Raw genomic sequence first — 26,186 nt, 5'->3', positions numbered from 1 at the left:
TGGATGGAGGCTGCCAGGGAACTGCAACAGGCCTGGGCCGTCTTCCTGTAGATTTTCTCAGAGTAACTGATGCTCACCCCTGCACACCCCGAGGTGGTGGGTACTCGGCCGAGGACCCCACAAGATGAGGTGCTGCCCAGGAGACGACAACAGAAGGAAACTTCCAGCCTCCCAGGTTCAGGAACTGGTCTGATGGGTTTTGTTTTCCCCAGACTTGTCACACTTTCTCTTGCAGGCTGAATAAATGCCTCTGGAATGGAGATTACCTTCTGGGAATGTATCTATTTGCCCGCCATGGTTTCAAACCTTCCCTTCTCTTCTGCATCCAAAGCCACTCCAGGCCCTGATTGGAGCAGGTGTCCCAAAAGACAGAGCACTTGCTTGAAGGCTCTTCACCCTTCCCACCAAAGGATCCCTCCATGTCTCCTGCTTTATCCCCATCTCAAAAGAAGGGGTCCTTTCCTTTCTTTCTAGAATCAGCTTCTTCCTTACTTCCTATAGGGACTGGCACCCACAGGCATCTCATCGTCCCATCACCAGCTGCCTCCTCTCCCTACCCTGGACACAAAGTACAGAGGGCTCAGAAGGACCAGGGGACACAGAGGACCAGGAGACCAGAGTGCCTTGCAGGGGACAGAAGGAGCCTCAGCCCATCCCATCATTTGCAAAGCAAGGCCCACAACTGCCAACCTGCTTTCTCTCAGGCTACTGCGTGGGCCCCAGCAGCCTGAGAAAGGAAGCCTTCTGAGGCCCCTCAGGTGTCAGGAGTTCTCCCCAAATCGTGCCACGGTTGGCAGATTCTCAGCTTAATCAGCTGCTCGCTCTTGTCCCCAGAAGAAAAGCTCTCTGCTTCCTGTGGCTCTCCTCTTTAGCACTGACATACCCTCATTAAATCATCCTGGACCAGGAAACCTCATCTTTCGGCAGGTATTCCTAGCGTCAGCACTGCGGCCACCTCATGCTGGTTGGTTCTTTGCAGTGGGGTTGGGGGACGCATCCTGTTCACTGTAGGGTGTTCAGCAGGATCCTTGGCGTCTGCCAGCCAGGTGCCATTAGCACCCCCTCCCCCCGTTGTGACAACCAAAAATGGGTCTAAAAGTTGCCATATGCTCCCCAAGGGGGCACAACCATCCCAGGTTGAGAACCACTGTCTTACTGTCTGGTGACAAGAGCAGGGCTGGGAGGGCCCTTCAATGCTCGTCAGAGGCACCCTGAAACCAAGAAATGGGTCCCTGCAGGCCTTGATTTTCCAAAGCAAGTGTGGCCCGACAGGATTCCTAGTTCCCCATTGCGTTTCTAAATGCCCACATGCCCATCTGCACGCAGGCAATACTCATTCATTCCACAAACACGGGGGCTTCCCAAATGTCAGCCACTGGGGGGACCCGCTGTGGACACAGCGGTAAGGAAGGACGTGACCCCCGATGGATCCACCCGGGTGAACATCTCCTCTGCCTCGTGCACCCCAACCGTGTAGACCCAGGCAACGTCTGCTCTGGAGACCAACGCCTCGTCCTGGCTCCAGCTTCTCGGTCAATCTGAGGACAAAATCAGCATCCTTGGTTCGTGATATGCGAAGGCTCATTTGGTGGCTCCTCGCTGGATCTGGCAGCTCAGGCCACCAGAACAAAGTCCACAGACTGAAGGGCTTAAACAACCGCTGCTTCCTCCCGCCCTGCTGTAGAGGCTGACGTCCAAGGTCAGGGTGTCCACAGTCTGGGATTCTCCTTGACCTGCCCATGGCCATCCTCCTACTGGGCCCTCACGTCGCCTCCCCTCCCCGTGTGAGCTCATTCCTGAGGTGTCCTCTTCTTCCAGGGACACCAGCTCTAACAAATCACTGCCCTGCCACCTCATTTAACCTGAGTCACTTGCTTAAAGGTCCCGTCCTCCAGTGCAGTCCCCCTGAGGCAAGGGCAGGGCTTCAACACAGGAACGTGAAGAACAGAACGCAGCTCTTAACATTGGGGACAAGCCATGAAAATCTCCAAGCTAAGGATAAAAAGAACTGTGTATGGAAACAAGGGGAAGTTCCAAGGAAAGGGAGCAAGCCATTAGGGGCCACTGATGTCACTCAACTGTCCCACCACCATCTTCAAATGCCACATCACTTAGCCTTGCTGACTGTTTCTCACTGGAGCACTCAGCACTAGCTGGGTGGTGCTTCTCCCCCCGGCCCCCACCCCGATCAGCTCACCCTGGGCAGGGATCCACGGGCCCGGAGGCCTAATGGTGCCAAGACAAGGCACCCCCGCCCTCAGACTCTCAGCGTCATGCAAGACACTCGGGGTGAATGGTCTTGTACACGGGGAGCCTAGCTCTACATGTCCCGCTCATCCAAATAACAGTCTACTGCAATGAGTAACGAATCTTCTGGAAAAGGCCTCCATTCCACAGAGGCTAATGAGCTATAAATGGAGCATTCCTCGGGCCTCATGTGGCCCTTTGCCAGCAGCTGCGGGCAGCCCAGGGCAAGTTCACAAACGCAACGTTTTCCAAATGTGCCTCTCCTCAAACACACCTGAGACACTCACTGAAACTCGACTCCCAGCTCCTCCCTGGGGAAGCAGGTCAGCAGGGCCGGGATCGGGGGCATCGGGATCAAGGAAGCCCATGTTTATAGCGGGGGAACCCACATAGGTGGCTCGGTGAGCAGGGAAGTCAGGACCTGGCTGGTTCGTTTCAGTGGTTTTTAGGGCCGCGCCTGCGGCATATGGAGGTTCCCAGGCTAGGGGTCAATAGGAGCTGCAGTTGCCAGCCTACACCACAGCCACAGCCATGCAGGATCTGAGCCATGTCTGCAACCTGTACCACAGCTCATGGCAACGTCGGATCCCGGACTCACTAAGCGAGGCCAGGGATCGAACCCGTGTCCTCATGGGTACTAGTCGAATTCGTTTCCACTGAGCCACAAAGGGAACTCCCTTCACTGGCTTCCTATCAGGATGCAGTCTAGTTCCTTAAACTTCCAGGGGCCATGTTCTCATATGTGGCCACAGGTACGGTTTGGAGGATAAGCGTGGATGACCTAGACTGGTCTCTGCGGTCAGCTCTGATTGCTTATGGACACGCAGAGGTATCAGGGCCCGTGGAAGTGACAGGTGCATGCAGTCCCTGTGTGCCCCTCCCTGCTGTGGTCACTAAACCTAGAGAGGCAGGCACCCCATGGAAAGCTGGCATCTCTCCCAGGCCCAGAGGGCTTTCAGACTCTCCCGAGGACCCCCTACCCCGACCCCGGGGAGCAGGGAGGATCTGTGCCCACTGCTTCCTGGATGTCTGCTCTGATCCTCTTCCTCCGGTTTCCAAAGGCTGCGGAGGCACAGCCCTGCTGGAGGCATGGTGGGTCAAGACAATTACTGAGCAGGGGACTCTGGAGACGGAGCAATTCTCTAGGAAAGCCAGGCTGTATCCACCCAAGCTGGACGCTGAGGACAGTCAAGACCTTCCAGGAAGTTCTTAAGGAGCAAACACGGATCCAGAGGCTCAGGGCCTTGCCAGGTTCTCGGTGCCCACCCAAGGTGCTCAGGGCCACCCCTGGCAGGTTATTCAACTCCTCAGATCCTCAGCTGTAAATCGGACGTGAGGATGCCATGGGAGGAGCACGTAAGCACCCAGCCCGAGGCACAGCAGTGTCAGGAAGTTGCAAGAGTGGGCCCCAACTCTCGCACATGCCCCCATGCCCCCATCTCCGTGCCCCTGCCCCCAGCTGGACAAGGCTCTCTCCTGGCTGGGCTCTCAGATGCCTGGCCCATTCGGGAGGCTTCCTGCTATCTGCAGGGGGGCAGCCCTGCACAGTGACCTCAGAGGAGCTGAAAGCAGGTGACATCGTGTAGGGAGACAGGGTCCTACGAGGTTCTGCTGAGAAGAGAAGCCCTTGGGTACAGTGAGCTTCTTTCTGGGTCAGCCTGCGGTCAGTGGTCCACACACGGCCATCTGGAGCACAACCAGAGCCTCTGCAAGGCCGCGCTTCCCCTGGGGCAGGGATGACAGGTCCAGGGCAGGCAGGGTGCAGGCAGCTCCGGGTTCTCCAAGGCCCCCCCACAGGCCTTCCCCGTGCTGGGCATCTTTCCGGAAAGAACGTGCAAACACGCTTCCCCATGGGGCACCACGTCCAGAGGGAGGGATACTGTGGGAAGCCACCCAGCCCTGTCCCCATAGACAGGCTCTCTGTGCTGACAACCCCGTGGTGACTCTTCTGCTTAGAACCACTGGCTCACCTCAAATGGCAGAGAATAACCTGGTCTCCAAATGGAAGGGAGTCAAGAGGGGGGAGTTCTGATCCCAGAGCCCCTCGGTTGCTTGGAAACCAAGGGCAAGGTCAGAAGCCCTGCCCCTCCCTGGGAAGCAGGTGACGACATGCCCCGTGCAGGTGGCTGTGAGCACTGGCTTCCTTCCCTCACTTGAGTCAGAGATGAAACCCACAAAGAACCCAGCACAGGCCTGGCACATGGCAGACGCTAAACAGAGCTACTATTTAATTATGTGACATTTAATTATGTCTGTCGGTGGCCAGTTTTGAGTTCTAATAATGCAGCCATTGTACAGCAGCCAAGCATCCTGATCACAGGACCATAAAAACTGGAGAGGGAATGATCTCAGACGACTCACAGGTCACCGTTTTCATATTACAGGTAAGAAAACCAGACCCACGGAGTTCCTGTTGTGTCGCAGCAGAAACGAACCCGACTAGTATCCATGAGGATGTGGGTTCGATCCCTGGCCTCGCTCAGTGGGTGGGGGATCCTGTGTTACCATGTGCTGTGGTGTAGGTCGCAGACAAGGCTCAGATCCTGCATGGCTGTGGCTGTGGCGTAGGCCGATAGCTGTAGCTCCAATTGGATCCCAGCCTGGGAACCTCCATATGCCGCAAGTGTGGCCCTGAAAAGCAAAAAAGCAAAAAAAAAAAAAAAAAGAAAGAAAGAAAACTGGGCCCAGATGAGGGGTGGACGTAAGGTGGCCAGAGCACAACCATGCTGGCGGGACCCAACATGAGGTGGTTGATTATCTTGCAAAACATAAGCTTCCAGGATGAAAACACGCGTCTCTATTCACAGCCGAAGGTCTCGTCTATTATCTCCTGTGGTTCTTTTGGCGCATTCAGCAACATCCCAGGCGCTTTGCAGAGGAAAACCAAACCAGAGCTGTTCCTCCCCTTCTCTCCGGAGGCTCCCAGAAGGATGCTTCCCCCAGCGCCTCGGCAGCAAGCACAGCCGCCTCCTCCATCTGGGCCATGGCCATGCTGCCCACAGAGGGGAAGGAACACGCCGCCGTTTCCAGAGATTGCGGCAAATCGAATGGATCTTTGTCCAGCCCCGGCTGCGAGGGGGCTTCCAGCAGACGCAATCGCAACCGTAAGTGTCCTGATTATATAATCCGCATCCACTGAGCCTCACTGTAGTTTTCCAAGGAGGAGGAGAATAAAGTCAGACTCCAACTGGTGTAATCAAAAGTTTCTGGGGCCAGGACTCGTGGCAATTCACGGCTCCAACCCATTCCGGTGGGGTTCTCTCTTAATCTTCCATGATGTTACTCTGTCAGAATCAGCCGTCTAAGCAAGAGGCGGGGGTTGTGTGTGTGTTCGTGCGTGTGCGTGTGCGTTAAGAATAGAGATTGCTCTTTCGCTTTGTTGAAAAAGAAGTCAGGCAGAAGGAACAAAACAGGCGGAGGAGAAAGAGCAGAGGTGGTGCACCATCCCCAGAAGGCATCAGGGTGTGTGAGTGGAGATGGCTGAGGACACAAGGACGCAAGGACCGCCCTCCCAACACTTTGTGGTGTTTGGGGATGGACCAGACACGGTCACATGCCTTCACTGTTCTTCTGAAGTCTTTCCTAAAGTATCCCACACTTGTATAGGTGTGAACTTATTATACCCACTAAACAGGATCATTTATTCTTTTTTTTTTGGTCTTTTTATCTTTTCTAGGGCCGCACCTGCGGCATATGGAGATTCCCAGGCTAGGGGTTGAATCAGAGCTGTAGCTGCCGGCCTACACCACAGCCACAGCAACACGGGATCCGAGTCGCGTCTGCGACCTACACCACAGCTCACGGCAGCGCCAGATCCCCAACCCACTGAGCGAGGCCAGGGATCGAACCCACAACCTCATGGTTCCTAGTCGGATTCGTTAACCACTGAGCCACAACAGGAACTCCCATTTACTCTTAATTACATGTTTGACCTATAGATTAAAATGTGTTTGTCATCCCGCCATTTCCCATTAACGCCTCAGGTCCATTTTTTTACGATAGTATAGGAAATGAACATTTTATATGCTTCATTATATGAAAGAAAGTAGGGGTGCAAAAGACTCTTTGAGGAATGCAAACAGCCCTTCCTGCTACTTCCCCACCTTGAAATCAAATAAATTCCAGTCATTTCCCTCTCAGAGCTCAGCACCTGGACTAGCTGTGCAGAATCAGGCACTACTAACTGCCAATGTGGGAGAATGGGAAAGCTGCATTCAGGAATTCCCACTGCGGCTCAGCAGAAATGAACCCAACTAGTATCCATGAGGGCTTGGGTTCGATCTCTGGCTTCGATCAGTGGGTCAGGGATCTGGCACTGCCATGAGCTGTGGTGTAGGTGACAGACGCAGCTCAGATCTGACATTGCTGTGGCTGTGGCTACAGCTCTGATTCAACCCCTTGCCTGGGAACTTCCATATGCTGAGGGTGCAGCCCTAAAAAGCAAAAAAAAAAAAAAAAAAAAGAAGCTGCATTCATCAGACACCAACAAAGGTGTCCCTCCCTCTCCCCCAGCATCACGGAGCATATGTGCTTGGGAACCAAGCCCCAACAGTCAGCCTGAAGCCAGAGCAGGTAGAAAGAATTCCACTCAAGGTCAAAAATGTTTTTTATTTTATGGTTCAGCTGACCCATGGAGGCCAGGCTGCCGGCTGCTGCTTCTTCTCTTCCCAACCTGCAGCTCTCACCTGGGGGATCACCCACCTGTAAGCCCCAGACCCATCCTCGGCTCCTCCTCGGCTGGAAAGTGCAAACATGGGCACCGTCGGCCTTGAGAAAATGGGCCAGAAGGGGACTGGGTGAGACGTACCACCTGACCCCCTGCCTGGCCCGGGGGGACCCTTCTGGGACCAGGGTTCCCTGGACAGCCTGTGGAGCCATGTTGGCACCATCTGGGCCCCTGACCCATTTGTGGGGCCATTTTTGGCAATTCCCATCTCCTTTCAGGCCTCAGGTTAAACTCTGCTGCTCGAGGTGGTGTAATTGGAGGACCCACACAGAGGGCACCAGCCAGGTGAGCGGGCTGGAGGCTGGGGCTTGAGATCTGTCCCACCCCAACCCCCCAGCTCCAGGAATCATCGCATCTGAAAGGTACACAAAGGTTTGTGTTTTAAGGCACTAAGGGAAAAAGGATGTGGGAAAGTGATGAGAAATCAGACAATGTGACGTTAACAAGGTATTAACACGTCACCCCAGCATGGATTCAGCTGTCTGTCACTTTCCCTTCTCCCCCATTTACGAAGCATCACCCCCAAGCCCTGGTGGGCAATGTTCTTTAATAAAAATGCAGGTTCACACGGGCGATCCAGAACCAGTGCTCTTCTGGCGGTAAAGGGCCTAATATTAGAATCCATGATTGCACCAGAAAAGTCCAAGAGCCACTGCCCCACTCAAACCCGGTTCACGGTGTCAGATGGAAGGCAGCCAGAGTTGAACACACGGCCTCCCCAGAGGCTCCCACCTCACCCCACACCTAAACTTCTACAAAGCAAATGGATACTAATCCACCCTTAGTTTTCACCACATCATCAAAGCCCAGAGCCAAGAGGCCCCAGCAGCTGGAATGCCAGTCAGTGCTAGCCCCCGGGGGTGGAGGTGCCCTCCTCCAGCCGGGCCCCCAGAGGAGCCACCATGAGTCTCCTTGGGGCTCAGCCGAAGGGCCGCTCCCAGGCCTCCCCCAGGGGCTCCTGACCCTCGGTTACCTGGTTCTTCCGGGGGAGGCTGTGCGCTGACCTCAGGTTCTGGAACAACTTCAGGGGGTGGCGGGGGTGGGGCAGGTGGCGCTTTGACGGGGGTGGTCGACTCCGGGGTCTCAAATGCTTCTTCAGAGTCAGAGCTCCTGACAGAGAGACGGGCAGAAAAGCACAGGTTAGACAGGAGCCCGGGCTGCGTCTGCTCCGAGGGGCCAAGGCTGAGGGCCAGGGCACGGCCTAATGAGCCCTCTGGGGACCTGTGGAATCAGGCTCACCGCCCAATTAAACTGTTCGAAGCCAGCCGCCAGGGAAGTCATCGCTCAGTGTGATTCCCAGGAGTGAATCCCATTATCACCAGCTTTGTGCCCAAATGATAGATTCTTTGAACTCGGCTCTATTCGAAATACATTATTTCTGGCCCTTGTGGCAAATACAAACAGTGGAATCTTTTGATCAACTCTGGCATGCAGTATTTGGCATCAGTTCAGTCAAACTGATACGGACGTGTTTCTAGGGACACTTTTCAATGCTGGGGTTCCAATACCCACATAGGATCCCCCTCCATGAAACTAAATCTCATCTGGCCTCTCCCCTCCCCACCCCATCATTCTCTCCCACTGCCCTTCCTTGCCAGCTCAAGATAACTTGTTACTAAAGATTTATTCACTTTTTCATCATGTCATTTATCTTTCTCCACTATTGAGCTGCAAAGGCCAAGAGGACAGCTCTTTTGTTTTGCTGTGGTTTTTGTCTATCCCTGCATCCCGAGCCTACACCAGGGGGCAGGGAATAAACATCTGTTAAGTGCATGAAGGGCAAGTCAGCTGGAGGCTGTGTCAGACCAAAACGCAAAGCACAGCCAGCTGATCCCAACAGTGTGAAAATGGCCCTCGCTGGTCTGCAGCAGAGTCTGCTCTCAAGGAAGTTTCTCCACCCAGAGAAACCAGTAACAAGCAGTACTCACCCAGGAACAAGCAGAAGCCGCCCACCAAACTAAAGCTTTATCCTAGGCTCAGAAAAACCCATAGCAGACAGCCCTCCTCCATCACCCTGCTTCCACTGGCGACTCAGCTGCAAGCCAGAAAGGATGAGGTCCCTGAATCGCTGAGCCAGGCCTGCGTCCCGAGGCTGGAGGGTAGGGTCCACAGTGCCCCCCCCCCCCCCGCCGCCCTGACCTCCCTCTGAGGATGTCAGTGCCAAAAAAGCAGTAGCATCACCTGGACAGCTTCCTATCTCAGGATATTTTAAAGAGATCCAAATGCCATTTATTTATTCATAACAAGGAAGATAATTATCAAGAGGGTGGACACTTGGGATGGCCGCCGGCATCAGCAACCTAGCGGGCTACTTGGCAGAAGATGTATAATTGGAGGGTGACGCATCAGGTGTGTAGGGAATGTGAAATGCTCAAAGCGCTGAGCCCCCACGAGGGTCAAAGGACCAGCATGCTCCTCAGAAGTCAGCCTCTTCTAAAAGACCGTCTGGCAGCCAGCAGAGAGCACCAGGACCAACCAACCCATCCCTCCGCAGTCAGCCATTCAGTGAGCTTCCCTTCAGAAAACTGACATCGGTGTTTGTTTACAATCTGTTTGTCAGAGATGCACTTTATTATCGGAGTCAAAGGTCCCCTGCCCCCATTCTTCCAAGGACTCTGATCCCTCCCATCAGCCCAAACACCCTCCAGGAACAAAGAGATGAACAGGGCAGCTTTGGATGAGACCCAGGGAGCCGAAGCCTGCATACTCTCAAGTTTCACAAGTAAAGACTTAATTCATGCAAACACGACAGGGGTCATACTGACTTTCACAAACACACATAAATATTAGAAGACTTTTAGTGTTCATCTAGGGGAAGAATTGCAGACCCGCGCCTGGACAACAACAGATCTAAGTGCCTGAAGTTTTGCAGAGCCTGCTTACTGGTATGAAAAAAACAAGGGTGTTCTACCTCCCAGCATCAAAGAGGAACAAGAGTTTGAATCCACCCAGTGGGCCCTGGGTGTCCCCCTAGCCCCCAGCCCTGCAGGCATCAGGGCCATGTAGAGGAGATACACAACTTGCCTCTCTCCTAAGCTCCCTTGAAGGACGACCTGCAGGCTGGAGTCCCCACTGCCGGTCACCGCTGTCCACATCCACCGGGCCCATTCCACCGGGGGCCACGTCCACCAGGAGGCAAAAGCCATCTCAGCAGAAGAACTGCTTCTGTCACCTGAATTCCCACCCCTTTGTCCCCTGCCAGTCTCTCCAGGATCTGAATCTCTTTAAGATGTCACGAAAAAGTTAGCTGCACCACCCGCCATGGATGCCATGAGCTTCTCCAGCGTCCAGCAGAGACATGGAGGAAAAGACTCTGGGCTCTTCCGGCAGCTTCTGCATCCCCGGGGCCCCGGCAATGTGTATGTAGCTTCAGAGTACAAAGGGCCCCTGATCCTTCCCAAGAGCACAAGCAAGCCACAGGGAGGGCCGGACGCTGGTGGATTCAAGCTGCTGAATTCCAATGAGGTCTCCCCGGCTTGCAGCTGCCTCGCCTGCACACCTGCTCAGAAGCGACCACCATTCACCACGGCCCTGTGTGGGGAAGGCGAGGGTACACCAAGCCCCTCCGTGGTTCCCTGCCTAGTTGACTAGGAACTGTTTCTGCATCAAAACACCAGAGGCTACCAGGGACCCCTACAATGGCATTCACTTCCGGCACTGCTGGCGTTGTTTTCATATTTTCACACCCTCCCCCAGGAGCCGAGAGCAAGTTAATTAGAGGAGGCGGATGGCAGCTTTTTTAATTAGCTCTTTTTTCCCCATTCAGTGTCTCAGGGGGCTCAAAACCTTCCCAAGAGCAGGGATTTCTGCAGTCCACCCACAAAGAGCCTGGACATAAAGAAAAAGCAACATTTCAGAGTCCCAGTGCACAAAAAGCAGTTCCCAGTGGCTGTTCGATTTTTTTTTTTTCTCCTAAAAGAAATTAAAGAACCAGAAATTATTCTGGTAAGGTGCCACGTGCTTCTGAAATGAAAAAGCCATTAATTTAATTTGCCAAAAAGGTATATCAGAAAGAAAAATGTGCCTTTACAGACTGCTAAAACGTCTCTAAATTATAGAGAAATATATTTACCAGGATAAATTATAGGGAAATATACTTACCTAGCATATGCTAGGTTCTCCATATAAATAACTATGTAAATACAGGCAGATACAATAAGATATTTGCATTTCTACAGTGTAACGATATACCTCTTAATGGCCAGGCATGAAATATAATGATTTTATTTCCCAGCATGAAAAGCATTCTAATAGATTCATGTGCTGAACTGTTTGTTATGTGTCAAGCACTGGACTAGGCCAACTGTTTATTTCTCTATAATCTACAAAAATATTCTGCTGCTGGAGAGCAGGCCCATTTTACAGATGACATAACTATGGCTTAGAGAGGCAAAGTACCTTGCCTCAGGCCACCTACAGAGTAAGCTAGGGAAGGCAGGATTCAAATCTCCAACGACCTGCCTCTAAAACCTGCGCTCCTCTTACTACAGCAGTGGCTTCCAAACCTTTTTAGCAGCAGAACCATTTTTCCAAATAAATCTTACATGAAATTCCTATGCTTAGAGAAAAGTAGTACTTGGCTTATTTTTTAAGCTCAACTTATAATATCACCCTATTATAAAGTCTATCATTAAGAACAATTAAGCTAAAAAATTTTTTAAAAAGAACAATTAAGCTATTTTATTTTTTTGCTTTTTAGGGCCGCACATGTAGCATATGGAAGTTCTCAGGCTAGGGGTCGAATCAGAGCTACAGCCGCCGGCCTACGCCACAGCCACAGCCACACAGGATCCGAGCGTCATCTGAGATCTACACCACAGCTCACGGCAATGCTGGATCCTTAACCCACTGAGTGAGGCCAGGAATCGAACCCACATTCTCAAGAATACTAAGTCGGGTTCGCAAACCGCTGAGCCCCAATGGCAACTCCAACACTTAAAGCTATTTTATGAACTTGAAAATGTGTCACTGGGGGCTGGGGATGCCTGTTGATTTCACTCCTGGTTGCACCTTATTAGGAAAAGTCCTAATACATACTAAGAGTAATTACAAATGGCACCTGTTTTTAACAGTTTGTCCTATGATCGTGAGACATTCCTTAATAAGACAGGCAGGGCAGGAGAGCTACCTAACCGGGCAAAAGCAAATTAATCTCTCAGCACAGGACCATATGCTGATGGTGTACAGAGAGGAAAAGACGGCAACGTGTAACCACGTGCGGAGACGGACTGTGCTGGCTCCTGAAACCTGGCTCTGCCAAGCTCCTCTGTGTGCTGGTAAAGGTTCAAACTATTTTTGCAAATACTTGCTCAGATTTTGGAGAATCTCTATAGAGCGCTAAAGCCCCACGGAGCACAGTCTGCAAACATCTCCTCCACACAAGGAGGAATCCAGTCCCTCCAGAGAGGATACACTGTGTCAAAAGGGAGTTGTTTTATGAAAATTGCTCCCAAAATAAGACAGCCAGCCAGCAAAATGTAGAACCCCAAGGCCAATAACCTCTATGCTGGGTTTGGTTTAAATAGGCTTGTGTTTTACTTCTATAAACCACACCAATGAAGTAGCATCAGGTCAGCACCCACATACAAGTACATAATATAATGATAATAAATATAGCAAAGTTGGTATAATGCATAGACTATAGTAAAGTCACCGTAATTAATGTAATGTACACATACATATATCTGTACACAAATATGTGTGTGAATGTGTATATATCTATAAACGAAACATCGGAATCTTTTATCTTTTTTTTTTTTTTAGGGCCGCACCTGCGGCATATGGAAGTTCCTGGGCTAGTGGTCGAATCGGAGCTGCAGCTGCAACCGATGCCGCAGCCATAGCAACACCAGATCCAAGCCACATCTTCAACCCACAGGGAAGCTTGCCTCAATGCCAGATCCCCAACCCACTGAGTGAGGCCAGGGATCAAACCCACATTCTCAGGGATACTCGCTGGGTTCTTAACCTGCTGAGCCGCGATGGGAACTCCCATTGGAATCTTTTAATAAAGAAGAACTATAAATGCAGTTTTCCGGCATATCATTCAATGGTTACATTTTGCTTCAGTTTTACTAGAGATATTTCAAAGGCTTAGGAGAACAAATTTCAGGACCCAAGACTCTTCCAAATTTGAAGCCGGAAAAAAATGTAAACTCTATTTCCAACTTTTATGGCATCTTTTTAAACAGGTGAGGAACCCAAGGCCCGGAGAGCTGAAGTGCTTCTCCAGGTCACTGGCCCATTCGTGGCAGAGCCACATATGGACGCTTCATAGAACCAGGCTTGCCTTCATGAAACATAACCTCCAAATAAGAGCGGTGGGTTTTTTTTGTTTGTTTGTTTTTGTTTTCCTACATACGATCCCCTTCCCAGCCTGGAAACCTAAAGTCATCTACACGTCAAGGTTATCTGATTATCAAGCCCACAGTTTGGGCTTAGCAGTGCTGAGGGAGGGGACACTTTCACACACGGATCTATTTCTAGAGCAATTCCTCGTAATTCCGGTTTGCGGTTCCCCCCTGAGAAAATGATCTAGGGACAGAGGTTCTCACCACCAACCCCCCAAGAGTGAAAGGACACAGTGCAGGCAGAGGGAAGGGGTTTCCCACGACACGAGCCCCGGCCCCTGATCTCCTCATGGAGGGACCATCTGAGCAGGAGGTGTAAGTGCCCTCTTCCCCGTCGCTGCCCTTGAAGACAGACCCAGCGAAAGGCAGAGCCCTGGCCTAAAGCCCCAGGTCAGGCAGGAGGACATGCATCCTACACACCAGATGACCAACCGCGCTCTCCAAGACCAAGGAAGACCTTCCAGAAATGAACGGAGCTCGCGGCAGATCACATGGTCTCATTCATCTTGGCATCTCATGTAGAGTCTGATGGATTTGTGAGTGAGCAGATATTTTTGAAACTGCTGTGCACTAAATTCTATTCATCAGAATATTCCACTGTGACAGCCTTGTCAGGAAAAGCTGTCTCTGCCCCAACACGCCCGCGCGCACATGCACGCTCACACGCACGCACGCGTACACACACACACACACACACATTCTCGCCTGCCTAAAACAACTTGGCCAGATGGGTCATATTCTCGGGCTGATTGAAAAGGGTCTTTTCCTTTTTTTGCCTATCCTGGGTATAGAAAAGGGATTTGCTCAGCGACATCCCTCCTCAAAATCTTGGTAAACAGGGAAGGTGATTTTGACACAAGCAAAGGCTGAGATGCCTCTTGGACTGTCAGGTGACTGAGGAGCCTGGGGTCAGGGGCTGTCTTCTGTGGATACAAAGACAGCTCGGGCAAGCCAGGCTGCTAGGATCTTCCAGCCTGACACTCAAGGGAACGTCGAGGCGAATGATGACTCACCTGTCCCAGGATTCCTGGTACCTAGAGTCTGTTGGGTTACAAGTCAGGTCTCATTTTCAGATTCAAGTTGCTTTCACTTGGTGGCTACACGGAGCTCATAGGGGCACTGGCCATCAACACACTGGCTGCCTCTGAGGCAGGCTGCAGCCCAGTGAAAAAAGTACAATGGGAAATACGAAAAGTCCACACAGATGGAGGTGTCCCGCAGACCTGGTGACAGCCAGCTGTACACTGATTATAGTTGCAAGAAATAGGAACCGACTCGCTAACTCCAACAAGAATGGACTTTAGAGAAAGGCTATGGTGGCTAAGGAGCATCCAGTGGGCCACCTGGGGTCGTGGGCCCATCTTTTAGCTAGAAGAGGGTAGGGAAGCCTAGGAAACAAGCAGCCCATCCAGACCGCATGGGACGGGGAGTACAGAACGTCCTCCAAAGAAATCAGAAAATGGTTCGCAGTCCACAGGCACCTGCTACACTGTAACTATGTCACGCACTATAACTGGGTGGCTCCAGGCAAGCCACTTGACCTCCCGGGCCCTGGGATTGTTTGTCCAATAAGTAGACATGGTAACTATAAGGCTACTGCTTCCTCCTTATTACCGCAGCTCTGATTCTGCCCTTGGCTTCCAAGCATTAGACGTTTGGGGAAATGTGATTTGTTAGCAAGTTCAGGCTCCTGTTTTATTTGGTCAAAGCGACCACGTTGAGCCTGAAAGACAATCTGGAGGCAACACACGGCATGGGACAGCTGTCCTGCCGGGTGGCGTTGGACACGCATACACCCAGGAGAATGGGGACACTCTCAGAGTCACATCGAGCTGGCCTTCGTCCTTCCCTCGAGGTGCACACAACCCTCATTCTCTAGGGATAGGGTGAAGGTTTGGTGTGTGCACATAAGGGTGTGCACGCGTGTGCTCAATGAAACACCCCCTCCCCCCTCCCCCCACGCAGTTTTGAAACGGACTTAACTGCAATGACATCCGGTGCTTATGAGCAAAAGAGAAGTGACTCACTGCAACTAAAGAATCAACCAAAATGGGCTCTGGGTTCATGATTCCACAGATTTGTCACTGGCTTGGGTGACCCCTTCCTGGAGAAAGACCAGGCTGAATCAGGTCTCAGGAGAAATAAAGAAAGAAGGGACTCATGGCCCTTCTATTCCCTTGCCTTCATGCACTGATAACTCCAAACTCTCACTTTTTTAGCCTAACTCCCTGCTTGAGTAACTTAAATCGGAATCTTTCAACTCAGATCCTTAAAAATTTAACTGCACATAAGATATTCACGGATGCTAGCAAAAAAAAAAAAAAAAAAGCATTTATAAAGACTAAGTCAGAATTCCCACAGTGGCGCAGTGGGTTAAGGATCTGGCATTGTCTCTGCAGCAGCAAGGGTTCGATCCCCAGCCTGGCACAGGGGGTTAAGGAGTGTTGCTGTGAGCTGTGGTGTAGGTCACAGCATTGCTTCAGCTGTGGATCAAAGCTGAGGCTCGGATTTGATTCCTGGCCTAGGGAACTTCCATATGCCATGGAAGGGGGGAACCAAAAAACAAAAACAAAAACAAACTCTAAGTTATTAAAGAGATTTAAAAAACAACCCCCCCCCAAAAAAAAAACAAGGGGAGCACAAATCCGACTAGGAATCATAAGGTTGAGGATTCAATCCCTGGCCTTGCTCAGTGGGTTAAGGAGTGTTGCTGTGAGCTGTGGTGTAGGTCACAGACACGGCTTGGATCTGGTGTTGCTGTGGCTGTGGTGTAGGCTGGCAGCTGTAGCTCCAATCTGGACCCCTAGCCTGGGAGCCTCCATATGCTGCGGGTGTGGCCCTAAAAAAAAAAAAACAACAACAAAAAAACCTCAGAAAAGGATGGAAAAAATGCAAAAATGTACTAATGTTTGGTCAACCACTAGGGTTTTTTTTCTAGCACCTGGCAAGTAACAGACCCTCCTTCTGAACCACATGCTATTAGGGAGTGTGGGTAAGTTTGCAAGTACAGTCAGGGGAGCTCCAAGTGACAAGCTGAAAAAAGCAAATTAAGTACTACAGTATGAGCTTATTCAGAGAACAATAATTATATATAAACATAAACAAATACACATAAACACATACGTATATTTACATCCACATGTATGCCTCTGTAGAGACGGTCCAGGACACACGGAATGAAACCCAGCTAGGATCTGATTAACTGGATTATGTCCAGAGTGACACAGTATAGGGAAGGAGCCGGAGAGGAGTTTGGAAAAAGCAGAATGGCGGCTAGAATGCAACCAACCCCCTCTGCACACACAGTCCAGGGCAGACACACTCACAGGGGGCCAGCCTCCTCCAGGTGCCACCTGCAGGAGTCAGTGGGGCCACCGCAGGTGCTCTCAGGGCCAGCGAGACGCATCCACCCTGCATCCAAGGGTCATACTCAATGAGCATTCTTATTTCAAGGTGGTTTTCCAGGCAGGTACCTGGGTACCAGGATGGGGGTGCCCCAACCGGGGGCTGTGAAGCCCAAGCTGCTCACCTTGGCTGACATTTTACAATTCGTACCTCAGAGTTTCCTCATCCAGCCTCTCATGTGACCCTCACAACAGGTAAGGCACATAGATTTCACTCCATGACAACTGCGGCTTGAGCTGTCAGGCACCTGGGCAGCTGAGTCAGCTAGATCAGCTCTCCACTCTCAAGAAGCTTGCGTCGTCCTCCTGGGTCCCCAGGGTGAGAACCCAGGGCCGGGGGGCTCAAAGAATTGCTGAGGCTCAGGACCAAGACCAGAGCACGTGTCTCTGCCTCTCATCTATCCTCTGAGTCCCACCAGCTCCTGAATGTTGACACCTGGGCTCCTCATTTGCGTATCAGTCTCTAGTACTTTTGGATGCTGTCAATTTCCCCAGCATCCTTACCTCCAGGGCAATAGATCAAATTCAGTTTCTGCATCTGGAGTTTCTCTATCTGCATCCACGACCACCTGCCTGGAGAGCAGCCAGCCAGGCCAGCCTGGGTCTCCTGCCTCTGCCCTCCTCGTTCCCCCTCCCCTTTCTTCCAGCTGCCCCTTAACCCACTCCCTCCCAGCGGGAGTAAGTGCTCTGGCCATGGCATCCCCACCACAGCAGTGGGAGGTTCTTGGAGCCTACATGGAGTGACAAGGGGAGGCCATGGGCCCCCCCAGGCCAAGGGGGTCAGGAAAGTGGCCTCTGCCAGAGGTCAGGTCTGCCCCTGAAATCTTACCCTCACTGATTCACATCCTGGGCCAAGGGCAGTATCATCACGGGAGGCGGGGGGACGACTGAAGCACGGATGCCTCAGAGCTGATTCTTTTAAAGAGGCCACCAGATTTCCACTCAGTGGAGAGCAGGGGTGGCTCTGGCCTTGGAATCCTGGCTCCTAAGTTCTTTAGATCCAATGTGTCCTCACCTAAGCATCTGTCTGTTCTGCGTGTCAGTCTCTATTTGCCACCCCCGCTGGTGTGCATGCGGGTGTGTGTGTGTGAGCACACATGCCCAAGTGCATCCCCTGTTTCTCTCTTTGCTTGTCCATCTCCCCGACCTCTCCCCTCTCTAGTCAAAATGAGAAAAGACACAATGGAGGCTGCCCTGCTAACTTGATTTCTGCACTCTCCATCAATAATTAAAGCTCATGCATTTTGACTTTATAGTTCCTCACTTATAATTTTAACCTTTAAAGTGGTCCTTGGGAGTTCCCACTGCGGCACAGTGGAAACGAATCCAACTAGGAACCATGAGGTTGCGGGTTCGATTCCTGGCCTTGCTTAGTGGGTTAAGGATCCAGTGTTGCCGTGAGCTGTGGTGTAGGTCGGTGGCTGCAGCTCCAATTGGACCCTAGCCTGGGAACTTCCATGTGCTGCAGGTGTGGCCCTAAAAAGACAAAAAATTAACAAATAAAGTGGTCCTTTAAGGTTTTGTGAATTATTATTAACAGCAATTGGAGAACAGACTTGAGGGCTCTTACAGCATCAGGCATTAACATCTCAATACCCATCTCTTGTAATGTTTCACTCAATAAAAATATATTACTGGAGTTCCCGTCGTGGCGCAGTGGTTAACGAATCCGACTAGGAACCATGAGGTTGCGGGTTCGATCCCTGGCCTTGCTCAGTGGGTTAACGATCCGGCGTTGCCATGAGCTGTGGTGTAGGTTGCAGACGCGGCTCGGATCCCGCGTTGCTGTGGCTCTGGCGTAGGCCGGTGGCTACAGCTCCGATTCGACCCCTAGCCTGGGAACCTCCATATGCCGCGGGAGCGGCCCAAGAAATAGCAACAACAACAACAACAACAATAACAACAACAAAAAAGACAAAAAAAAATATATTACTGAGTCATGCTGAGAAGTCACTGTTCTTTTTTTTTTTTTTTGTCATTTCTTCACTTTTAATCATTAGTACTTGGCCACGAGAAGTCACTGTTCTTAACAAATACATGTACCTCTTACATGTTGATTTCAACCAGCTTGCTAAATCCTGAAAATCCCAGAAAGCATGGTGAGTTCCTTGTGAGAGCCAAGAAGCTTGGGTTATTAATCGAGCAGGAAACTGCAGTTTCTTGTTTGTAGAAAAAGACTTTAGTCTCCTTCCCTGAGTTTCAACGAGCAGACTCAAGCAGTTACTAATTAGGGAATGACGGAACGCAGAAACAAAGGAAAAACAGTCAAGAAACAATAGTTCAGTAATAAAACAGAGTCCAAGACCTTCTTCAAGGTATATCCAGAATAATCGGACACATCTTGGAGCTGTTCTGCAGCAAATAAGACCCTCACCCAGTGGAAGATGGTGACTTCACATTGACCACAAGCACGTAGACTCAGACTGGTTAGAACCAGGAGGTTGATAATTAAGATCCCCAAAACCTCATCCTGTTACCTCACTATCAACCAATCAAACAATGTCCACAAGGAGTTCCTGTCGTGGCTCAGTGGTGAATGAATCTTACCAGGAACCATGAGGACACAGGTTCGATCCCTGGTCTCGCTCAGTGGGTTAAGGATCCGGCATTGCTGTGAGTTGTGGTGTAGGTTGCAGACTCGGCTCGGATCCTGAGTTGCTGTGGCTGTGGTGTAGGCCGGCAGCTACAGCTCCGATTAGACCCCTTGCCTGGGAACCTCCATATGCTGCAGATGCAGCCCTAGAAAAGACAAAAAAAAAAAAAAAAAGAATGTCCACAAGCTGATCAGGCACTCTGCAGCCCTTCCCCTGCATACTGCCTTTAAAAACCCTTTCCCAAAAGCCATTGAGGAGTTCAGGTCTTTGGAGCAGAAGCTGACCACTCTCCATGCTTGGCACCCTGCAAATAAACACCATACCTTCCTTCACCACAACCTAGTGCAAGCAGATTGGTTTTGCTGCAAAGCTGGTGAGCAAACTCAAGTTCAGTTCAGAAACAACACCCTCCTGCTAAGAACTTGAACTGACTTAAGAGCAAGGCCTCTGGAGACCCTGAGGCTTTGATGCCTGAGAACATGCTTCCAGGCTGGGTTTAGTTTTGCTGTATTTCACTTATCTGTACCACTAGGTCCCATAGCTTCTCCCTGCTAACTGGAAACCTCTTTCCCAGCTCTGCTAAATGAACAATTTTTGGTCCACTGTGGGTTTCAATCAGCCTCAATTATGATGCTGCACAAAGAAATAAGAAATACAAACCTAGACTGGGTCTGGGGTGGCCAGAATACTTTCATTTTAAAAGTCTGACATTTAGAAAGTTTTAAAAACTTGTTTTCTACCATGGCCTGCAAACTGTGCTTCTGTAGGATAAAGGAGAACTTAAATCTTTTGTCCCTTTCTTTCCCATTTTTTTATATGATCAAAAGGAAAAGAACAGCTTGTAAACAGCATGCCAGTTGCAGAGAATAAGTATTGTTCAACGCCTTGAAAATGTGCTTTTCCCTTAAGGCACTGGCGGCTTCAGTGTATTATCACGCCCTTCTCTCATACATAATGCAGCGACGTCAACCCTGGCTCTGACCCATTTATTAAAAATCTGAACTGAGAAAATCTAAATGAAAGCACTCTTTGTGTATGTATAATATGAGAATTTATGAATCTGGCCATTTTGTAAAGGAGCACAGCACAACACTCACCAAATATAAAAATGAGCATCAAGAGATCTGGTTCCAAAATACATGCTCAGCCACCTGTGGGGTGAGCAACTCAGGACAGTTTCTGTCTTTTCTCTTTTAGGGCCGCACCCGAAGCATATGGAGGTTCCGCTGCCAGCCTGCACCACAGCCACAGCAACGCCGGATCCTTAACTCACTGAGCAAGGCCAGGAATCGAACCCGCAACCTCATGGTTCCTAGTCAGATTCGCTTCCACTGCGCCAAGATGGGAACTCCCTCAGGACAGTTTCTGTGACATCCCTGGGCCTCGGTTTCCTCCTCTGTGCAGAGTGGGGAGATGTGGGTAAGAGGGGTTGCTCTGAGAAGTGAGTTTATACCTGGAAAGTGCCATGCACAATGCCAGGCAGCTAGAAGGCATTTATTTTCTCTAGTCCTTAAGAGTGCTAAAAATTCTACAACCAAGATTATTGCATCCTTCACCTAAACATAATCAGAGAAACATTAAGCATTGTAACCTCCTCTTGAAAGAGCCCGTGTAGTCAGGGGACAGCTGTCCCACCGATTCCTGAGTTTAGAGCGATGAGAAGAGCGTGACCTATCACCGCCCCCGCCCCCAGACACTACTGCTAAAATGGCTGTGGGTGAGGAACTATAAAATTAAGCTATACACATCACTCAAATATTTACTGAATTAATTCGCAGCCACCCAGAGAAATTGCAAAAAGCCAAGTATAAGTGCCAACAGCATTTGTTCCAGGCTCTGGGATGCACTTGGGAGTTTCTCTCTCTCGAGTTCTCTAGAAGGAAGGCTTCTCAAAGACAGACATGAAGGAGGAAGGAACCAGCCGACACGCAGTTGGGGAAGGAAGGTTCCAGGCAGATGAGGAGCACTGAGTAAGAGGGAGCTTGCCAAGTACAAGGAATGGGCATAAAGCCCCCCGGGCAGAGCAGGGCTAGCAAGAGGAGGAAGTCTCCTTAAGCAGAAAGTCAGCGGAAGCTTCTACTTGGGACAAGGACTCTCCCAGATTTATGTTTTTATTTTTTCAACTTAAATTTTTTTTTTTTCTTTTTGGCCTCGTCTGCCAACAAGCAGAAGTTCCTGGGCCAGAGACTGAACCCACGCCATAGCTGTGACCTGAGCTGCAGCAGTGACAATGCAAGATCCTTGACCTGCTGAGCCACAAGGGAATTCCTGGTCTATGTTTTTATTTCGGTTTGGTCTTTTCTTTTTCTTTTTTATGGTCTGACCTGTGATAGAGGGAAGTTCCCAGATCAGGGGTCAAATAGGAACTGCAGCTGCAGGCTTACACCACAGATCCAGGTCGCATTTGTGACCTATGCCACAGCTTGCTGAAATGCCAGATCCCAACATACTGAGCAAGGCCAAGGATCGAACCTACATCCTCACAGAGAAAATGTCAGGTCCTTAACCCACTGAGCCATAAGGGAACTCCAGGTTTATGTTTTTAAAAGGTGATTCTGGATGCTTGGAGAAGAGCAGCAGGGGCAGGAATTGGGGTGGGGGGCAGGGAGTGGAGATGATCAGATCACCAAGGAGATACTGGCATCTAGAAGAAAGAAGATGAGGCTCAGATTGGACAGGCATGGACTGAGCGGGTGAGAAGTGGCCAGATTTGAGGTACACAAGCAAGGTCAAGGAGTCCACAGTCAGGGGTGGGGCTGAGATTCCAAGAGCGCTTTCAGAAAGTTTGGGCTAAATATAAGCATTTATTTTTACATGTATGAGAATTGATACAAGGAAGAAAACAGTTTTTCTTGACTTCAAGAGACTATGAATCATCTTTTACACGGCTTGATTTAACAATAACAAAAACATCGGAGTCATTATCACTGGTTAAATATGACAAGGCTGCTAAGTAACCTCAGATTTCAATTATGCCTAACAAAGCTCCAACAAACGGATACAATTTCCCAAACAGGCAACTGTCTCAAGGTTAAAAGATTTGTGACAATACCCCAATTGGACAAGTAAGTTAGAACGAAAAGGACAAATACCACATGATACCACTTATACGCGGAATCTAAAAAAAACGACACAAATGAACATACATCCGAAACAGAAACAGACTCACAGACCTAGAGAACAGACTTGTGGTTGCCAAGAGTGCTGGAGGGTGGAGGGTGGAGGGTAGGGGGTGGGAGTGGAAGGATTGCAAATGTGGGATTAGCAGATGCAAACTAGTATATACAGGATGGATAAACAAGGTCCCAGTTGTGTAACCCAGGAACTATACTCCATATCCTGTGATAAACCAGAAGGGAAGAGAATCTGAAAAAGAACATATATGTATAACTGAGTCACTTTGCTATACAGCAGAAATGAACACAACACTATAAATCAACTACCCTCACTAAAATGTTTTAAAAAAAAAAAAATAACCCAATTGGGTTAAAATAGACTCTCAGAGCTGAACTTCTGGTCAATAAACAACTCAATTTTGTAATAAAAGGAACAGAACACAGTACAAATCTGACCACAGTCACCTGGCTATTTTATTCATCCCTCCTTCAAGCCCAGAGACTTCTAAGCGTGCTCTGCCTCTTCTCTATTATTTTTAGGGCAAGATGTTAAAGGCCAGCTTCGTGCTTTGTTTCTCAAACTGCCTGCATCAAAGGCTCAAAGTTTTCCATTATTCCAAGGTTCCTGCTATTTAAAAGTCATGCTTCCGGTTTCAGCTGGAAGTCTTCAAATAAATTAAGTTAAATAACTAGGGACTTTGGGGTTAATAAATGCAAACTATTGGCTTTGGAAAGGATAAGCAATGGGATCCTGCTGTGTAGCACTGGGAACTATGTCTGGTCACTTGTGATGGAGCATGATAATGTGAGAAAAAAGAATGTATACTTGCATGTGTAACTGGGTCACCATGCTGTACAGTAGAAAATTGACAGAACAGGAGTCCCCAACGTGGTGCAACGGAAATGAATCCGACTAGGAACCATGAGGTTGTGGGTTCCATCCCTGGCCTCACTCAGTGGATTAAGGATCCGGCGTTGCCATGAGCTGTGGTGTAGGTTGCAGACACAGCTCGGATCTGGCGTGACTGTGGCTGTGGCTGTGGCTGTGGCCAGCAGCAGTAGCTCTCATTGGACCCCTAGCCTGGGAGCCTCCACATGCTTCGGGTGTGGCCTTAAAAAGCAAAAAAAAAAAAAGAGAGAGAGAGAGAGAAAAGAAAATAAAATTGACAGAACACTGTAAACCAGCTATAATGGAGAAAAATAAAAATCATTATAAAAAAATAATTAGGGACTTAACTCTTCTTTATCTGTTGCAAGACTATGGATGGATTGAGCATGAGAAATAAAGAAAGAATCAGGGATTTCATTCACGTTTTGGCTGACAAAACTGGAGGAAGCATGAATGGAGAATCTGACACATTTTGTCCAAAACTAAGATGGGAAAGCCCGGACTCTTGACATTTCCACACCGTAGTGCTTCCTTCAAAAGCCAACAGCGGAGGGTCTCATTTGCTTGGCTCCGGTGATAATGATGCGCATGACCACTGAGAAAAGGGGCCAGCTCGACGTCAGACTCCTGGACGGAAACCCACCAACCGAATCCTCATTCCGCTGCCTCCAAACGCGAGTCCATAGAAATCTTTACAACAAAAACCTCAGGGACGGAAAAAGAGCATTTCCGCCAAAAAATGCAAAAAGACTCAGACATGGAAAAATAACGAGACACTTCCAAAGCACCATTTCAAGACAGAGGCCTCCCAACCTTCAATGTCCCCCTAAGATGCTATTTTCCCCACAGGCCTTGGAAGCAATGCCTCAGCGCGAGCAGGAAGGAGAAAGGGAGGGGGAGGATATGTGTCACTCAGAACAAGGGACGCCTCGGGTGCAAACACTCGATCGTGGGCTTGTTTGTCCAAGGGATGCCCAGAAACCAGCTCACCTGTCCCAGTCTCTGCGCCTTGGATTCTTCCAGGCCCCAGACCAGGGAAGATATATAGACTCGCTTCCTGTCACATGGCTACATGGTCAAAGCAGAACTTGGGGACCTCTCAAAGGCGCGGAACAGTGACCCATCATTTCTGTACCCCCACAAACACTGAGTTCAGTTGGGGTAGGCCGGGTGCGGCTGCTGCATCCCCTTGGCTCCCTGCCCCTCATGTGTAGCCATCACTCTGCCACTCTGGTCCCCTCTATCTTACAACTCAACTGCTCCAATGTCATGGATTTTCATCCTCAGGTTCATTTCACCAAGAAAAGGTTACATCTGGGTATGGGGGAGACATTTCCCAGGGTCCCCAAGATTTGGGCAATCCATACCATCTCCAGGAAAGCCTGTGCCCCATCACCCCCAAACCTCTGAGCATTTTCACCACCAAGGTAGGCATTTAGGCCCTGACTTTTGGGAAGGGGGGGTCACATATGGAGAGGCGGGAGAAAATCAGTATCCAGGAAATGACAAATATCATGTCAGTTGTATCATAGCATACATGATGAGCACAGATCGGGAAATATAATATGCCAACCCATGAGAGTGGGCACAGAGAGCGGAACAGCAGTGCTCAGGAGCCCCCTTCGGAGCAGGCTGGTTCTGGGGTTTAGCACCTTCTTTTCCACTTCACAGGCACTAAGGGCTTTTCTTGTAATAAACAGCGTAGCTGGGCGCTCGCTACTAACATATCCTCCTACACGACCTGTGGGAACGTCGGCGTTTTCTCCCATAGACTGCATAGAACTTATGCTCTATTCAAACAAAAAGCCAGGAACACTTGGGGTATCGATTCTTCACATATGTTCTCTTTCTTTTTTTTGTCTTTTCGCCTTTTCTAGGGCCACACCCACGGCATATGGAGGTTCCCAGGCGAGGGGTCAAATCGGAGCCGTAGCCACCAGCCTACACCAGAGCCACAGCAACGCCAGATCCGAGTCGCACACGGATCACGGCAACGCTGGATCCTTAACCCACTGAGCAAGCCCAGGGATCGAACCCGCAACCTCATGGTTCCTAGTCGGATTTGTTAACCACTGAGCCACGACAGGAACTCCTATGTTCTCTTTCTTATGTGCAGAATTCTTCTGCAACAGAGCGGGATGGGGTGTTAACCCCATTTCATGGACATCATAACGGAGGCTCTGAAAGCCGATGATCCCGAGGGCAGACTGAGCCTGCAATGCCTCGTGTGTGTGTATATATATATATTCTTTTTCAGATTCCTTTCCATTACAGGTTATTACAAGATATTGAATATAGTTCCCTGTGCCATACAGTAGGTTCTTGTTGGTTAACCATTTTATATTTAATACTGTGTACATGTTAACCCCAAACTCTTTGTTTTTCATTTTATTGTTTTAGGTCCACACCCACAGCATATGGAGGTTCTCAGGCTCGGGGTCGAATGGGAGCTGCAGCTGCTGGCCTACACCACAGCCACAGCAACACAGGATCCCAACCAAGTCTGCGACCTACACCACACACAGCTCACGGCAATGCGGATCCTTAACCCACTGAGCGAGGCCAGGGATCAAACCTGTGTCCTCATGGTCAGATTCATTGCTACTGAGCCATGACAGGAAGGAACACCCTAAGCTCAAACTCTTAATGTATCTCTCCCCCTCCCCCTTTTTCTTTAGGTCAGTTTGAAGGTTTGGCTTTTCTTTTCTTTTCTTTGTCTTTGTCTTTTTAGGGCTGCACCTACAGCACATGGAGGTTCCCAGGCCAGGGGTCAAATCAGAGCTGCAGGTACCAGCCTACACCATAGCCACAGCAACGCCAGATCCGAGGCACATCTGTGACCTATGCTGCACCTTGCAGC

At 49.9% G+C, this 26,186-nt stretch overlaps 1 protein-coding gene across 12 annotated transcripts in view; it reads right to left on the bottom strand.

The window, feature by feature from the left end:
• Positions 1 to 26,186, bottom strand: part of TACC2 (transforming acidic coiled-coil containing protein 2) — a 234,451-nt gene that overhangs the window by 44,409 nt on the left and 163,856 nt on the right. For all 12 annotated transcript variants that reach the window (XM_047761104.1, XM_047761099.1, XM_047761105.1 and 9 more), the window contains one exon: positions 7,947 to 8,083. In XM_047761104.1, the coding sequence (XP_047617060.1) occupies positions 7,947 to 8,083 (137 nt within the window). The remainder of the gene's footprint in view (positions 1 to 7,946; positions 8,084 to 26,186) is intronic.

This window comes from Phacochoerus africanus, chromosome 15 (genome assembly GCF_016906955.1).
Source record: "Phacochoerus africanus isolate WHEZ1 chromosome 15, ROS_Pafr_v1, whole genome shotgun sequence".
NCBI classification, from domain to species: domain Eukaryota; kingdom Metazoa; phylum Chordata; class Mammalia; order Artiodactyla; family Suidae; genus Phacochoerus; species Phacochoerus africanus.
This window is presented reverse-complemented; position numbering and strand designations above follow the sequence as displayed.